Here is an 18,402-nt window from a genome sequence, read left to right as displayed (position 1 = left end):
TTACGCTAGTTAGTTTACAGAGAGATACCTTGTTTAGTGTATTATTCTTTTATAATTTTGCTGCAGGCTTATTTCACTGTCCTTCCTTTCTGCTTCATATCTGCTTATGTGTACTTGTTCCTGCAAAGAACGAAAGGTGGCACCGATACAATTATAAGTGTGTGTGATGGGTTTGCTTGTTTTGGTTGGAGAACTTTTATTTCTCTGTATCTTCGACGTTTTGGTTCGAGCTTATGTTCTGCATTGTGATTTAACACTGATACTGTACGCTTCATGTTCGCCTAGATGTACAATATGAATACATGTTATGTAGTGTGTAAGTTATTTATGTTATGTGTTTAGACTGGGCGAGCCCAGGCCTCTTTGCGGCGACACAGGTTTCTGATCTGTTCTCTCAGGTCAAGCTCATGAGCCATTGACTGAATCATGTCATGCTGTTACGATTCTTGTCGTAACATGTCTTATTATACTTTTATACCCTCTGTTTCATGTGTTTGGTGTGAGTGTGTGTGAGCGTGGAGTGGTTATCCGACCTGTGTTACTTTTCAGTATCTTGTTATTTGTTTTTGTCATTATTATTTTATCTCGCCATTGTTTCCGGTTTCCTCAGCTGATTAATATGTTTATTTCGGGGTTTTGCTCTCATTTTACTTGCTTCCTGACTCATGTTCACATATTTCTGTAACTATGTCAACCCCTTTCTTATCTTCTTGAATTCCATATTTCTTTACTTTTCTGCCAGTCTTGGTTCACTGGCGTCTTTGATTTATGGGGATGTAGTCTCTATGGGGATTGTTGGAAGCCATATTTTATGAAACTTTGACGTTATCTAGAGAGCTGCTAGATTTTATTGCGTGAAAGCTGTTACTTTCACCTAGAGATAGCTAATGGTCCTTTTTGAGAAAGGAATACTTTGAATCATGTTTTAATCCTGTTGTCACTGTCTGGTTAAAAAAAAAAAAAAAATTTGTATCGCAGTACACGATATCTCTGTTGTGGCGGTGCAAGGTACAAAGGAAACAGATTGATAAGTCAAGTCATTTTTATTGTGGTTGGAGTATCATTGCATGTTATGTATGTGAATATTTGACTCCCTGTATCCCCATTAGTTTGTTTTTTAATGCTAATCTTCAGACCGTTTCCTTCTGCTTTTATGTTAATAAACTTAAGTCATTTAAATTGACCTCTGCTCTACGTTATTATCTCTCTGCTTTGGGGGACATACCTTTTACACTTTGTTCATTAGTCTAAGATGCCCGGATTAAGCTCTTGGCAGTTCTTAGCCAGTTTCGACCGATCCAAAAGTGGTAGGTAGTATAAATAGCATGCAGAGCGTGGTTCGGTCAAAATGTTTCATTGAAAGATTGAATTTTGGTGAAGCAGAGCTGAAATCGTTTATAACCCAGATTTCCCTCACGTAGTGTTTGCACGTCGTCATCTGTGATTCGTGTACTTCCAACCAACATAATTTCTCTGTATGTATTTTTGTTACATCCTGCATGTAACCTTCATGCTCTTATTTTGGTTTCGATTATTGTTTTGCGATATTCACCTCATATTGCCCCGCTTGCTTTACGTAGGTGGTTTGAAAAGTTCTCGGAATGTACTAGAATTAAGTATCTTACCTCGGTGGAACTGCTTTTATTTTTCAACATAGTCTCCCTGTAGACTAATGCATTTGGTCCAGCGATGTTCCAATGCCTTGATCCCATCTCAAAAATGAGATTCCTCCAGGCCTGCAAAATACCTCTCCAGTTCGGCTGTCAATTCTTCCCTTGTAGAAAATCTCCGTCCACCGAGGAAAATTTTCAGCTTGGGGATTAGATGAAAGTCGGATGGTGCCAAATCAGGTGAATAAGGTGGATGTGGCAACAATTCGTACCCCAGTTCATGAAGTTTTGCCATGGCAATAACACTTGTGTGTGGCGGAGCATTGTCCTGATGAAAGATGACCTTTTCCTTGCCAAACCAGGCCTTGTTTTGTGTATCATTTCCTGTAGTTGGTCTAGGAGGTTTGCATAGTATTGCCCCATAATTGTTTGGCCAGTAGGAAGATAATCTATCAGCAGAATGCCTTTTGGATCCCAGAAAACTGAGGCCATGACCTTTCCCGCTAAATGCACTGCCTTTGCTTTCTTTGGGTGGTGGTGAATCAGCATGTTTCCACTGCTTTGAATGCTGTTTTGTCTCTGGGGTATAGTAGTGGACCCAAGTTTCATCTGTAGTCACAAACCGGCACAAGAAATCCTGTTGGTTGCACTGAAAACGGGCCAGACTTTGTTCGGACATTTCCAATCTGGTGCGTTTATTGTCCAATGTCAAGAGCCGCGGCACCCATCTTGCGGATAATTTTTTCATACCCAATTCTTCGGTTAAAATATAATATACCCATTCAGAAAACATCCCTACAGCTTCAGCAATCTCCTGCACTTTCAGTCGACGATCCTCCATGACCATTTTATGCACTTTTGCAATAAATTCTGGTGTTGTAACACTTTTTGGCCGCCCACTACACGGATCATCATCCAAGCTCTTCTGACCAAATTTAAACTCGCTGGTCCACTTGGCAACAATTGAAAATGAAGGAGCAGAGTCCCCCAGTGTGTTCTGAAAGTCGGCATGAATTTCCTTTGCTTTCATACCTTTCTTTACAAAGTATTTAATCACTGCTCGAATCTCAGTTTTTTCCATTGTCACAGATCACTACGTGGGAACAACAACAAAGTGTCGTCACTACCACACTCCTGCAGCTAGAGCACTGACGCGCCACGTGTTCACTCACAAAGGATGTGTGATTATTGCGTGGGAAACTCGTTGCTCTAGCACTGACATCTAGCGGTGATTCCGAGAACTTTTCAAACCGTCCTTGTATCTGTGAACTATGGAGAATGAAAGTGAAATGATACCCAGTAGTCCTCCCAATGTTGAACCACATAAGAATAATGATATGTCAAATGATTGCGCTTCCCCTCAATCCAGTGCAAATCGTAGCAATGCTGATGTCGAGGTTAACAGTTATAGCAGATTTCCCATTCTGTTGCAAGTAGGTCATCCCATCTGTCCTGCTTTGGACATAGTTCATAAATGGGACCTAAAATTCTTTGGAGAGGAAAACGGACTTTGTCGTAGAGTTCTTGGGAAGGGTTGAAGACATAGCGGCATGTACCTCAATGTCCCCAGTTCTGTTTGTTCCCATTGTGTCAGTAAATGGTTTTGGTTGTACAGATTAAAATTCGATGCTGGGCTGATTTCGCAAAAAAGCTTAAGAATAGGTTTGGCCTATATGATATGGACTTTATCCTTAAGCAAGAGATACTTAGGGGAACGCAAGGTCAGGAAGAACCTATCGAAGAATACGCTACTGGTATTCTAACCTTATTTAATCACCTTGATGTAAGCACCTACGAAGCGGAAATCTTCAACACTTTCTACTGTAATTTAGCTCCTCAGTACAAGTTGTTCATAAAGAAGTCTGAGGTAAATTGCGTTGACAACATAATCAGTCTTGGTCGTGAATTCGAGTCAACACTTCACCTGAACAATCTATATCAACATCCTCCCCCTCCTGCCGGTTGCTCTTTTCCTGACACTGCTTGCCGTATCGTGTCCAAATCTGTCTCCTTCGCTAGGTCGCCTACCCGTGTGCAATATACTTGATAGGTATGTTGATCACCTTGAATCACCTCGTTCCTCAAATCATACCGGTAATGCCCTTCTGAGTCGGAATGTATCTCGTCATAAGGTGGCGAATTCGGTCAAGTGTTGGAACTGTGGGAACGATGAACATGATTTTAGACGTTGTAACTCCAAGTCTCCTGTAAAGTGCAGTCAATGCAGCTAGACTGGTGTTCATCTCAGCATCTGTCCACGGTGCTATGCAAATCGGGGAAAATTACTTCGCACCAACGTAACCACCCACCGTTGATGCCATAAAAACTTGTTTAAATCATAGAATTTGACGACTTCCTTCGGCCTCACCCTGGGCCAAAGTTCTTTCTGGTTCATGCTCAGTATACACCCTACTAGACACTGGATCTTGTAGTTCCTTCGTAAATCAGTCTTTTGTAGATGGAATGATCTTAAAGTACCTTCGAGATAGTGATTGCTCCGAAACTTATACAGCATGTCTGCCAATGGTCATCGCGTGCATCCTATAAAGTGTGTCAGAATTCATATGAATATTTATAATTTCTCCTGGGACTGTAATTTCAATGTTGTCCCAGAGTTGAGTTGACTGTTCCTCTCGTTCTAGATTCTGATTTCATGCTAGCCACTGGGTTGTCTCTCGATTTCATCAGTCGATCCTTTGCCTTTCATTTTAGATCCATTGAAAGTTTCCCTTTTGAAAATCCTTCTGGAAACAAAATATTTATGCATTCTGTCAAACTGTAATCCCCTTATTGATCGATCTGATCTGTCTGAAAACCAAGCCCTCGTACTGAACAATCTTCTTGGAGAATTTTGTGATGTGCTTACTGCATAACTGGGGTGCGCTAAAAAGTCTGACATCCCCCTTTCAGCTGTTCCCCTCCCAAACTCGCTGCCATGAGGAAATGTATCAATGAGTTGTTAGAAAAGACACTAGAAGTCTTCTTTTAGCAGCCCCACTTTCTTAATCCCCAAGAAAGACGGCCAACCTTGTCTTGTGATAGATTATAGATCTTCGAATCTCCATGTTGTGTTCCATAGTTTTCCTCTTCCCACTATCTAGTCCATTTTACAGTCCTTTGTGAAAGCCCAATTCTATTTTATTTTTGACTTCAATTTAGCGTATTTTCAGATACCTCTCGATCCTAGTTGCCATGAATTCACAGCCTTTGCCACACCTTTCGGCTTGTATCAGTTTAACAAATTATCCATAGGCATTTCTGTAGGTGGTCAGGCGCTGAGCCGCATATTTGATTCAGTCTTTGGTGATCTAAAGTTTTCCTGTCTGTTTGCTTATTTGGACGATGACGTGATTTTTTTTTCTGACACATTTTAGAAACACATCACTCATCTTTGCGAGTTCCTCACTAGACTGAAGAAACCTGGGTTCACTGTCAACCCTGAGAAAGTATCCTTGTGTTTTAGGCAGATCAAATTCTTAGGGCACACTGTCTCCAGCACTGACATCTCCATAAATCCAGAGAGAGTAAAGAGTATTCGTGAGTTTCCCAGACCTAAAAATCTCCGGGGTGTCCAAGGTTTCTTGGCATGGTGGGATTCTATAGCAGATTCATCCCCAATATTTCCGATATTTTGGCTCTGTTAAACCTGTTAAAGAGGAAAAAAACTTGTTTCTGTTGGGGTGACACTCGAGAACAAGCCTTTTGTAAGCTTAAAGATGCTCTTTGTCAAGCTCCCATGTTGCACAGTCCTGATTTTAACAGTGACTTTGTTCTTCAATGTGATGCCAGTGACACTGCAGTCTCTGCCGTACTAAATCAAAGGATAGAGGATAACAGTTTGGCACCTATCACGTACTTCAGTAAGATGTTGTGCGACTCTGAAGTCAGGTATTCTACATGTGCCAACATATGGCAAGCGTAGCGAAAGAGAAGGAAGTGGTGGGCCTATGGGGCTGGACAGATAAGCACTCGAAACATAGTGCCAAAACTTTATTATATAAATGATTTAAATTTGCATTGTTTTGAGGACAACATTGCTTCGCATGTTAATCATAAACTCTGTCAGACTCTTTATCCCTTTAAGACCTGAAAGAAAACTGGTGGTGTGAATTTTTGTTTGTACGTCAAAAACCGACTAAAATGATCTTCAATAGATATATTTTTAGTTTTTCTACAAAATAAAAATTAACATCTGAGAAAAACCACCCACACAATTGTGCGTGTCAGGACTTAATTCACTATTTACAAACAAAAAAAATTACCTCAATCCATGTGAATATACATATGTACATGATCAAATGTTCTATTTTACAGTGGGGAATAATTTAAAACAATTAAATCTTTGATAAAACGCAAGTAAATATTACATTTTCTACACTGTAGACTAGTTTTGCTTTTACTGCCCTTTTGGCAGCAGCGCCTTGTCGTCGGATCTGAAAGAAAACTGGAGGTGTAAATTTGCGTTTGTACGTCAAAAACTAAAATGCTCTCAAATACATGTTTTTACAGTTTATTTTACAAAATGAGAACTTTCAACTGAAGAACAGAACCCACACAAGTGTGCATGTCGGAACTTAATTCACTACTTACAAAAAATAAAAAAATAAAATAATTCAGCTCAGTACATGTGAATATACACATGTACATGATCAAATGTTCTATTTTACAGTGTGGAACGATTTTAAACAATTAAAATCTTATACATTACATTTCTCACTTAGAGTACGAGTTCTGCTTTCGTAGTCCTTTTGGTCGCAGCACCCAGCACTCTTGCATGTATTGCCTGTGGGGAAACCTAGCGTGCACACATGTGTGTATCAACATTCAAAACCTCATGGTATTACGTATGATGTTGTAAGTTCGCAATTTACATTCGCTAAACAATTTACACACTTAATTGATTATATTCTGATATTCAGTAGAGCTTCTAGATTAATATGAATGCAATAAATAAATAAATAAATAAATAAATAAATAAATAAATAAATAAATAAATAAATAAATATTTACTTTAGGCATTACTGCTTCCCACCATCTTGCCGATGAACTGTATTTTTAAACTCTTCTTCCTGCCCCCTGTGGTCAAGACCTAAATAAAAGCAACTGAAGTACATGCTACGTGCCCCGCACAAGCACTGCAGTCCAGTCTAGCGCCAAGAAAACAACAAATAAGCTCAGACATAAATAAAATACAAACCCGCACAATTGTGCGTACACGGTCTGAAAGGGTTATCCAATATATAATATAATACATAATTTACAAATGTCACACAAGGTAACCCAGGGAACCAGCCCAGGTAATTAAAAAAACAGTTAATACAAGCTTAAATAGGAGGGTATCCCACTTCATGTAATTGCCAATTACAAACAGGTAATTCCAGAAAATAACCTGGCTAACAATCTAATTAACTATTACACTTGAGGTAAGCACGAGATTACAGTAACATCATCTAACCAGCTCTTAGAACTGCAGAGAAACTCTTCTAGTTTCCAACAGATGCGACTAGGCTAGGCGTCGCCCACTTTACTTGGCATTATACAAAGGTGCGTTAAAGCTTGCCACTTCATCATAAGGAACCTCAAATAACATTACCTGTGGCTTTACAATTCATATTCAGGAACTTTACAATTTAATCATCCCCATAAAAGGGATACGACATGCCTCATCGAACAACTGTCACGGCAGAAGTGCAACACAGTACAAGAAATAACAAACATTAGCTCTACGTAAATGCACCAACTAGACTTTTACAGAGGATAGTTACAAATGAGTTTTTGTGTAAACCTAACACCTTGATTTTCATTAAGAAAGTCGAACCACCTCATACCCCTTCTTACTTGGTAAGACATTGGGGAACTATAGAAATTTCAACTCCTATCTCCATGTCAGTAGAACCTAGTTCTACCCTCACACGGCACCGACCCGTAGTGTGTCGCCTTCAGGCACGAGAAGCAGAATGGTCTCTCTCAGTTCGGTCAACCGTGACCTTGCCCAAGGGGCAACGTGCCGAGTGAGTCAACAATGATTGGATCCCCCGAGAGGGGCAGGGAAGTAGCCCAAAGACATGGAGGCACGAGAAGAGGGGTAACGCTCCGGAGTGGAAGAAATCCACTTCCCCTGGAGCCATAGTTAATAATCAAAGAATGACACTTTATTAAGGGAAGGAAGGCAGGCTGGAAATGAATACATAAACATATATACTTATACAAGAAAACGGTTACAAATATAAAGTTACACATAACATTATAGCCTGGCCAGCCTGAATAAAATACAAGGGGCCGGGGAAGACTTCCCACAGCACACTACATACGAAAAGGAATGCTTGGCTGTTGTCCTAGGCGTCAAAAATTTCCACTCGTACCTAGAATAGTCATTTTTGGCTTCACACGGATAACCAAGTGCTATCCTGGATGAGCGCTAATATCAAAAATCTAGGAAGGACAATTCGTTGGATTCTTCGCTTATCGTCTTGTAAGTTCACTGTGGTACGTGTGAGAGGCAATGACAGGATTGTTGATGATTGTTTATCACGTATGTTTGAAGGCGTAGAAACACCCGATTGTGACATCGGATGTAGTTCCAATGCTCATCTTCCTGTCTGTATTCTTCAAAATGACCCCTTCAGCTTTACAGATCTGACTGAATTTCAAAAGAAGGATGATGAATGTGTTCATATAATGGGTAGAATCTCTAGCAATGAACAGGATTGGGAATCTTTCAAGATAAAGAAAGGTCTGTTATGTCGTATGAGTCCCCGTAACAAAACTTGAAAGATATTCGTTCCCCATGCCTTAAGATCTAAGATTTTAAATTATCATCATGATTCTCATTTGGGTGCTCATCTTGGGCAACTTAAAACCTTCCATAAAATCGCAAGGATCTGTTACTGGCCGAATTTAAAGGAGGATGTTTTCTAACATGTTAAGGCATGTGACGATTGTCAAAAAGTAAGCCTGTTCAAAAGGGTCAAGTTGGCTTTCACACCGCCAATATTGCTAATTCCCGTGGGGAGAAACTGTTCGACTTTTGCGGGCCGTTAACAAAATCCCAAAATGGGAACATCGGTATATTATCGTGTCATTGATGGTTTCTCCAATTTCGTTCGGTTTTTCCTGTTCGTACGATTAATTCCAATGGCACTACAAATATGTTAACTAAACATATGTTCGACATCTTTGGCCCTCCCAAGACTTTAATATCAGACAATTCTTCTGTTTTTACTTGTGCTAATTTCCAAAACATGTGTTTCTCTTGGGGAATTAAACACATCTGTCTCAGCCCCCACCACCCTCAGCCAAACCTCGTCGAGAGATTTCATCGTGACCTTAAAACATGTTTGTCTGCCTTTCACCATAATAATCAATCCCGCTGGGACTCACAGAGGCAAAGTTGCTCCAGGATACAACAAGGGAAGGAAACCTGTTCCTGTGTGTATTGAACCCTAGACTAAAGAAAGACAGGTAGGAGTCCCAACAGGATTGATTATTATGGTGAAAGGCAGACAAACATTATATACTTTTTTCCTGGATAAATTATTGGCGAGGTTAGACACATGCATAATCTTATGCATTGATTACTATATCTGTTATTGTGGTTAGTTGATTAGTTTAGTTATAAACTTAATCATTTCCATCCATTATGCCAATTTCACAACCTTAGAATTAAAATTTTCATAAGTTCACTCTTCTGTCATTAATCAGATCTTTGCTCCTAAACATACAGTAAAATAATTTTCTTTGTTGGCATCATCATGAAATTTTGGATTGAAATCAATGTTGTTGTTGAAAGTAGATGGGAAATAAACACACCACATTTTTGGAATTTAAGATTTCTTTCTTAGATAGTTTTTGATGTCATTAGGATTAAGACAGGAGGAATTATGGTAAGTTAAAAAATAAATTAAGCTCTAAATTTATATGTTCATCATTGATACTCCCCTTAAGTCTTATTTATGAATGCCAATATCCATCAGTATACTGTATATTATTTCTTTCCATTTCACATTATCAAGGCTCATTCAAATGGAGACACATTGTTCTCTTAAACTCTCCCTTTCCCACCCCTTCATCATCCATCCCAGTCCAGGTTTGATAATCTGACTCTTTCTCAACTATTCTTTCCTCTCATTGTTCTGATAAACATTCTTCATAATTTCTAAACTATCTTGGTATACGTCTTATCAATTTTGTCACTCTCTTCCGTGTATGCCTCTCCTCTATCTGCTGCATGTAATCTACCTTCTGTAGCATACTTGTGTCAGAAATTCTCTCTTTATATCTGTCCCACATCATTACTGGCTAGGTCTTGTCCACATGTGTCATTATAGGAGAGTAATATGCTGTGTATATTAGATTATTTCTTTAGCCTTCATTGGCACATCATAGATCCAAAGCAGATTCAGTACCCTGTGATAGAAAAGACTTCTGAATTTATCTTTGCATTAATTCCATATTCAGTCTTGAATTCTTCATTAATTCACTTCATTATTACTTGTAAAGTTCTTCTCATTTTCATTATCTTTTTCTTTGATTTTATTCCTCCTTTTCCTTCTTGCTCTCCACTTGGTCATTACTCATTAGCATTGTATTGCCCCCCTTCCCCCAATTATTTATATATTTCATTCAGCCATCCCATTCATTACATCACTGATGTTGGATACTTCCCTGATCCTTTCCCCACATTACATAATCATCAGCAAATAGCATGATGTTCATTCTTGTATTCTACCTGTTGCTGCTGTTATCCATTACAGTCAAAAGGAGCGAGAGTCATTTCTCTATATATCGAGTTTCACGTAAAACTGGGGGTCTCATGGCTATGATCAACAGTTGCATAAAACAACAAGTTTTTTTATGCAGTAAAAGCAATGGTAAACATTCCTTAAACCAGTTCTGATTTTGAATCATCCTATTTTTTTTAATGCTTTGATATAACTACAGTATTTAAAATACATTACTTCTACAAGAGGTGAGAGCAGCTTGTAAACGTAAAAAGAAGGCTTATCAGAAATGGCTCCAAACAAGGGCCAAGGTAGACAGGGAATTGTACGCAGTTGAAAGAAACAGAGCAAAACAAATAGTTGTTGAATCCAGAAACAAGTTGTGGGAAGATTTTGGTAATAACCTGGAAAGGCTTGGTCAAGCTGCAGGGAAACCTTTCTGGGCAGTAATAAAGAATCTTAGGAAGGGAGGGAAAAAGGAAATGAACAGTGTTTTGAGATCCCAGGGAATCACTGCAGAGGTGGAGGGAATATTTTGAACATCTTCTCAACGTAAAAGGAAAATGATGTTGGTGAAATCATGCTTGAAGTGGAAAGGATGGTAAATAAACTCCATTATCATAAAGCAGCAGGAATAGATGAAATTAGACCTGAAATGGTGAAGTATAGTGGGAAAGCAGGGATGAAATGGCTTCATAGAGTAGTAAGATTAGCCTGGCGTTTTGGTAAGGTACCTTCAGATTGGACAAAAGCAGTAATTCCACCTATCTATAAGCAAGAGAGCAGGAAAGATTGCAACAACTATCAAGGTATCTCATTGATTAATATACCAGGCAAAGTATTCACTGGCATCTTGGAAGGGAGAGTGCGATCAGTGGTTGAGAAGAAGTTGGATAAAAACCAGTGTGGTTTCAGACCACAGAGGGGCTTTCAGGATCAGATTTTCAGTATGCATTAGGTAACTGAAAAATATTAGGAGAGGAATAGACAGCTGTGTTTATGTTTCGTAGATCTAGAGAAAGCATGTGATAGGGTACCGAGGGAAGAGATGTTCGCCATACTAGGGGACTATGGAATTGAAGGTAGATTATGAAAATCAATCAAAGGCATTTATGTTGAAAATTGGGCTTCAGTGAGAATTGATGGTAGAGTGAATTCTTGGTTCAGGGTACTTGTAGGGGTTAGACAAGGCTGTAATCTTTCACCTCTGCTGGTCTTAGTTTACATGGATCATCTGCTGAAAGGTATAAAATGGCAGGGAGGGATTCAGTTAGGTGGAAATGTAGTAAGCAGCCTTGTGTAATGTCCTTGTTATTAGAAGAGTACTGTTGCAAAATTTTGCTGCATTTAAGTTTCATGGGAGCATTATTGGTACTCCTCATACTGACATCAGTATTCTTATCGGAATATATTTAACCAGACTGAATGTTGCAGTTAAAAGCAATGCTATTGCATGAAATGCTTGTTCAAATTAAAACCAGCACAGATTCTAACTTTTTGGGAACAGTGCTACACTTGCAATCTACCTCTGCCAAGTTCCAGTGCTGGAATGATTTGGCCACAGACAATAGTGAAGACTGTTCTGCTCTGTTCCATTCAGTTTGTAAACAATCCATTCTGTAAACACTTCCATATCATGGATCGAGTAGCTTAAATACTGTGGCAGCACCAGTGTGTATCTCAGAACTTTAATTGTACTGCTTGGATCTCTTTGGTAGGAACAAGTGTTTTTGTTTTCTGTATGTAATCTCCTTTGTAATAAAACCTGTATTTTTTGAAGATCTGTTCACATAGTATGGGAAGGAATAATAAAGTATAGATTATAGAAAAAGGATAAAGGGGATATCTGATAACTGCTTAATCGTAAGATATATGACAAATACCATTATGGAGTAGTGTGTGTGTTTTTTATCCAGAGGAAGTATGAGATAAAATAGAAAGTTATCTAACTCTCCAGCTCCTCCCCACCAATATTCAGGCACAGGAGGCTGTTCCACTTGACTAGGCAATTCCCCTAGGTCATACATCGTGCATACATCTACTGATGACCCACTTTGGGACAGACATTACGTTCCGGTGTCAGAATTGGTAACCTGTCTACTACGAGGAAAATGTATGAGGCATGGAAGATCAGGATTTACTATTCCTGCTCCCTTTATTACAAAGAATTCCTTGGTGATAAGATTAACATTGTCAGCAGTTGGACGGACATGGCTGATTCAAATGTCAAGTTTTTAAAATTCTGATCAGAGTAAAGATATAACTCATAGATTGTGTATGATGGGTCTGGTTCCTTGACTAAATAGTCATTGTACTAGCCCTTGGTTCCCACCCGGGTTGGAGATTTTAACTGTGTATTGTTAATTCCTCTAGCCTGGGAAGTATCATTTGTGTTCGTCTCAATGCATATCTTGTCCGACTCGTTGGCCGAACGGTCAGCGTACTGGCCTTCGGTTCAGAGGGTCCCGGGTTCGATTCCCGGCCGGGTCGGGGATTTTAACCTTAATTGGTTAATTCCAATGGTCCGGGGGCTGGGTGTTTGTGCTGTCCCCAACATCCCTGCAACTCACACACCACACATAACACTATCCTCCACCACAATAACACGCAGTTACCTACAAATGGCAGATGCCGCCCACCCTCATCGGAGGGTCTGCCTTACAAGGGCTGCACTCGGCTAGAAATAGCCACACGATATTAAAATTAATGCATATCTTTATCTGCTTGCAACACATTACGCTACCAACAACTACAGAAACGCACAATGTTTATCAATGTATTGTATAGTTTTGACTGCTACATACGTATTTTGTTTTCTGGAGTGTATCACAGTTATACATTGTCACATAGCAGGTCTAGTAGATCTGCTTTGGTGACAAATTCTTTGACAGACTTTTTTCCTCCAGTTTTGGCTAAATGTGTTTGAAGAAACTTAATTTTGTCTTTAGTGTAAATATCAATATTAAATAACTAATATTTTTAGTGTTTGTAACTAATCATTAACAAAATATTTTTTATTGCAGATTGGGTCTCGCTTCAAGACAACAGTGTGAGCTGGCTCTTATGAAGTGTGATTGGAACATAGCATCAGCTGCATCTATGGTTATGGATGAGCTCAGTAGGTAGTTGCCTTTGTTGGCACGTACCATAGTTATATTGATATTGTGTCCTTTTTTAGGCTGTTAAGGTCTATATTGTTGGCAATTATTAATTGAGAGCATTATTTTTGTTTTTATATAAATATTATTATAAAATATACAAAGTATACATTTTTATAATACAACTGTGTCTTCGCAGTCTTCATTTTATTGTGCAGAGAAAAGTGGATGTTGTCTGTTGATATCTGTCTCTGTTTATACTTTCAATGCTCTTATCTTGTGATAAAGCTATTTCTTCCATGATGTATATAGAAGTGTATTGTGAGATGTCATGGACATTTCATAGGAATAAAGTGCTGTAGGTGCTGTGCCACTATTGTGGTCTTCGATTAGGGTTGCCATTTTGCTATTACAATTTGGCGATTAAGTCACAATACTAGGTGCATTCGTTTTATAGGTACAGTACACATTAAACTATGACTGCCCTACTTAATGCGTATTGAGTATTATCTTCAAAGTTATTGTTCTGGTCTTCTTTATTAAGATGATGATGCATGCATCATTCTCTCTTTTTTTTTTTTTTAACTTAGCCTCTAGTAAGAAGTAGAGTCATTCTTCATTAGTCCAGTGTTTAGCTGTTTTGTTTATAAATAACTCTGTTGTTGTTTTTAGTTTTGACATAATTTTTAAAAAATTAGTGTCGCAAATAAATTTATAACTTGCTGTATAGTATGCAGGTATATTTTATTTTCCATTTCATTTACCAAAATATGAAGCTCTTCATCAAGTATGACTCATTCTAGATTTACCTATGCGTCTAGTGATGATTCATATAACTAGTTAGCTGCTTCTTTTATGTTAGAATTATAATACTTCTCCTTGCTTTCAAAACCCCATGGTGCAACAGCCCTGAAGGGCCACGGCGTACCAAGCGACCGCTGCTCAGCCCGAAGGCGTGCAGATTACAAGGTGTCATGTGGTCATCACGGCGGATCCTCTCGGCCATTATTCTTGGCTTTCTGGACCGGGGCCGCCATCTCACCGTCAGATAGCTCCTCAATTGTAATCACGTCGGCTGAGTGGACCTCGAACCAGCCCTCAGATTCAGGTTAAAATCCCTGACCTGGCCGGGAGTCAAACCTGGGGCCTCCGGATAAGAGGCAGGCACGCTACCCCTATACCGCGGGGCCGGCTCAGATGCTTTTAAATTTTGCCAAGTGAAAATGCTATTCTCATATATGTACTTAGTGAAGTGGAGGGTTTGTTTATTAGTTTGATATAAATATCCATAGAAGTAGACCGAGCAAGTGGCCACGTGGTTTAGGGCACTTAGCTGTCAGCTTGCATTCAGGAGATAGTGGGTTCAAATCCCACTGACGGCAGTCCTGAAGATGAATTTCCATGGTTTCCTATTTTCATACCAGGTAGATGCTGGAACTTTACCTTAATTAAGGCCATGGCATTTCCTTCCTGCTCCTAGCCCTTTCCTATCCCATCATCTCCATAAGACCTATGTGTGTCGGTGCGACGTAAAGCAAATTCTAAAAAGAAAAAGAAAATCATAGAAGCAGGTCTAGTGGATCATCAGTGCTGTTGACTTTATCATTTATAGGAAGAGTAAATTTACATACTGTAAAACCTCTTCAATTTTAATTGATTGGGTCTGTATACTGCAACTACCTTTCACATAACCATACGAACATTAACATCTTTAACTTTTCTTTCAGCCATTCCCCCTTAGTTGCCTTGCACTTTGTCTACTTGATTCATTATTTATGTAGGATTGTCCGCTCTTGTGTTTCTTTTGCCCTCTGCATTGTGTCCCGAATTTCTTCAACTTTAGTCAACATTTTGCAGCTGCAAATTTGTGACTGGAGTCCTCATTTCCTGGAAGGATTATGCAATCCAACACTGGTATCTGAATCAACCAATGCCAGTGGGATTTTTGAAATGAAAAGTCATGTCTCTATAGTGCAAATTCCACTTAAAACTCTAGGTCCCATTGCTATGATCACAGTATTAATAACAATTCTGTAAAACTGCAGTCTTGCTATCTTCAGAAACTCTAGCGTGCGTCAATAATTCAGACATCTAAAATTCCACACCTTGTCTTGCAGAATATCAGCATTCATCACCTTCGTGATGAATGCCCACCCTCTCTGTTTCATGTAGTCCTCACCTAGAGATTCAAATTGGGGGCCTACTTTACCTTCAGTGTATTTTGCCTGAGAAAAACCCCTCAAATTGACATAATACAATCATTCAGAGATGTGGCAGTAACTTCCCACTGTTTCAGGCTTGGAGCAGTATCATTTTAGCTAAGCCATGTTATATATATATATATTTTTTATTTTTTTATTATTATTTTTTTTTAAGGGAACATCATTTACATCTGGATAATTCCCCCACTTTGTTTGTTGGGCAACAAGTTATGGCATTGTGTGGTTAAAGTTGAATGGCACTAGCATATCCATCAGTTCATTTGTGGGTTTCAGTGTGTATATCTGTATGTTTTCCTTGAAGTATATCAGTGTAGAATCCTTGTTTTAGCTCCTTCCATTCTTCATTTTCTTTACTGGAATTTTCTGCTTCATTTACCGAAGCCTATCCACACTTCATTGAAGGTTTCTTAATTTTTTTTGAAAAGAAATAGTAATCCATACTGTGGTAATACTGCTCATGACATTGATGTTCCCTTCACATTTCCATTGCTCAAATCTGTTAGCAAAATTTCACGAAGGAAGAATCGTGGAAGAATCATACACGCAAATCTGTGCTAAGATGACCATTTTGTGTTAGCTGGTGGAGATAACAGATGTATGCTGTTAAAATCAAATTGTGTATGAGCAGCTCACCGGTCTAGAAAGATGATTTCTGTTCTAACCTGCTGTTTTCTCTTTCAAATGGTTATATATTTTCAAGAAAAATATCCAGTACCTTTTGAAACAGTGGATATTTAAATTTTGCAGCTGAGGGAGAAGAGATTTTCTCACACCTATAGGTATTGTATCACAATAGGACTGTAACTCTACCATTGTGAGATTTTACCATTTTGAGATTTATTACCATGGGTAATACAAAAATCTTTTTGGGCTTGGTATAAGGAAACTGCAATTCCACAGCACCAAAAATAGCCTACATGACATGAATATATGATGGACATTAAACTTTCCTGCCATCCCTGATATCAACAGTGTTAATTGATCTCTCGTGTTCAGAAACAGCTTTGGAGGTAATATGAATTTGATCTTCAAAACACTGAATCCAATTTTTTGCAACACACTAACTTCAGCTCTGTCTTAAGCCCTAGTTCATTCACTTTTCCTTTTATAGTACTGTATATTGCCAGCATTAGAGATGTTACCATTAACATGCCTGACCCGATTTGTAATAACTTATAAATCGACGGACCTTGCACCTCTTTTTCACATTTGCTTATCTGTTACAAGTTTTTGCATTATTTGTGCTTCAGTACTCATATGTGAATTAATTTTGTAAGGAAATTTGAAAGTGTAGAAAGTGAAATCCTGAATTTTTATGCAATTTTGAGTTATGCTTCCTTTAATTAATAATGTTATTGGCTTTACGTCCCACTAACTACTTTTTCGGTTTTTGGAGATACCGAGGTGCCGGAATTTTGTCGTTCTTTTACATGTCAGGAAATCTACCGACATGAGGCTGACTTATTTGAGCACCTCCAAATACCACCGGACTGAGCCAGGATCGAACCTGTCATGTTGGAGTCAGAAGGTCAGTGCCTCAGCCGTCTGAGCCACTTTACCCGGCAAACATTAGCCTTTATCCACCCATCTTAAACTCTTCAGATTTTCATTTGTCAGTTTTTGAAGCATATTGTCTTTTATCTGTATCTCAAAAAGGAATGTACAAAAGTAATTAAAACAATTTTCTCCTCTAATTTGAAAACAAAGCACACTTGCTAGCCTCTAAAAACTGGAACTCTGTATTGATTGATTGATTGATTGATTGATTGATTGATTGATTGATTGATTGATTGATTGATTGATTGATTGATTGATTGATTGATTGATGCACTGAATGACACTGACATACGTGAAGTAATGTGATAATGAGTGAAATCATGCTCTATAATATAGGCCTAGTTTTGAAGAGAAATTAAGGAAAGTGTAAAATGAAAAGTCTTGATTTAAGCATTGTCCTTTTGTTAAATTCCCCTTACTGGGGAATGTGAAAATACCAGAAAAGTATGGGGGAAGGGAGGTGCAATTAGCTGAGTGATTTAGCTGTTGACATTCCACTTGAACGTCTGAGATTCAAATCTCTGTGGATCCCAGGGCTGGAATTTGCGCTAGAAATATCATCAGGAAAATTGTGAACCCAAAGTGACCCAGGGTGGCTCCAGCAACCTCCAGAATTTTTTTTATGAAAATGCCTGAAGAATAGTAATCTAGATTCTCCATAAATGATGCACCTTTTGTATCAAACTTACACTAAATTTTGTACAAGTTTGTCAGAATATGTTCTGAGACTTAAAGATCACCAATGTACATAATAGGAGAATTATCCCATATTCTAGAAATGTATGCAAATCAATTTTAGTTCATAAGTAATTTTAGAAACATACTGAAAGAAATCTCTGGTAATATAAGGATAAATACCTGTATTGGTGCTAACGGCATTTGTGTTATAAACTCTGTGATGTGTGAATATTTTTAGCTGTAATATTGCTGATTGTATCTAAAAGCAATATAGCCAAATGTTTTTTTTAATATCCTCACCTCTTTCAACTTTAAGAAACTTCAACCATTTGAAATAATCTGTGAGAATTACATTAATTTTCTGTGTTGGAACATCAAAGTGCTTTGTCCAGAATCCCTAAATATGCATAATGAAAACAAGCCATTATTGTCTTACAATTTCTACCCTGATATTTTCTTTTAAGTTCCTCAGCGGCATGCAAGGTATTTGTATAGGTTGTAATTTTTAGTGTTCCCT

The 18,402-nt window shown here is 38.4% G+C and overlaps 1 protein-coding gene across 2 annotated transcripts in view; it reads left to right on the top strand.

The window, feature by feature from the left end:
- Ack (activated Cdc42 kinase) overlaps positions 1 to 14,965 on the top strand; it is a 366,870-nt gene extending 351,905 nt beyond the window's left edge. For both annotated transcript variants that reach the window (XM_067139427.2, XM_067139425.2), the window contains one exon: positions 13,354 to 14,965. In XM_067139427.2, coding sequence (XP_066995528.1) covers positions 13,354 to 13,383 — 30 coding nt within the window. In that variant the 3' untranslated portion in view covers positions 13,384 to 14,965. The remainder of the gene's footprint in view (positions 1 to 13,353) is intronic.
- Positions 14,966 to 18,402: the final 3,437 nt, after the last annotated feature.

Source organism: Anabrus simplex, chromosome 2 (assembly GCF_040414725.1).
Source record: "Anabrus simplex isolate iqAnaSimp1 chromosome 2, ASM4041472v1, whole genome shotgun sequence".
Classification (NCBI taxonomy): domain Eukaryota; kingdom Metazoa; phylum Arthropoda; class Insecta; order Orthoptera; family Tettigoniidae; genus Anabrus; species Anabrus simplex.
The sequence above is the reverse complement of the archived record's forward strand: the minus strand, read 5'-3'. Positions and strand labels throughout refer to the sequence as shown.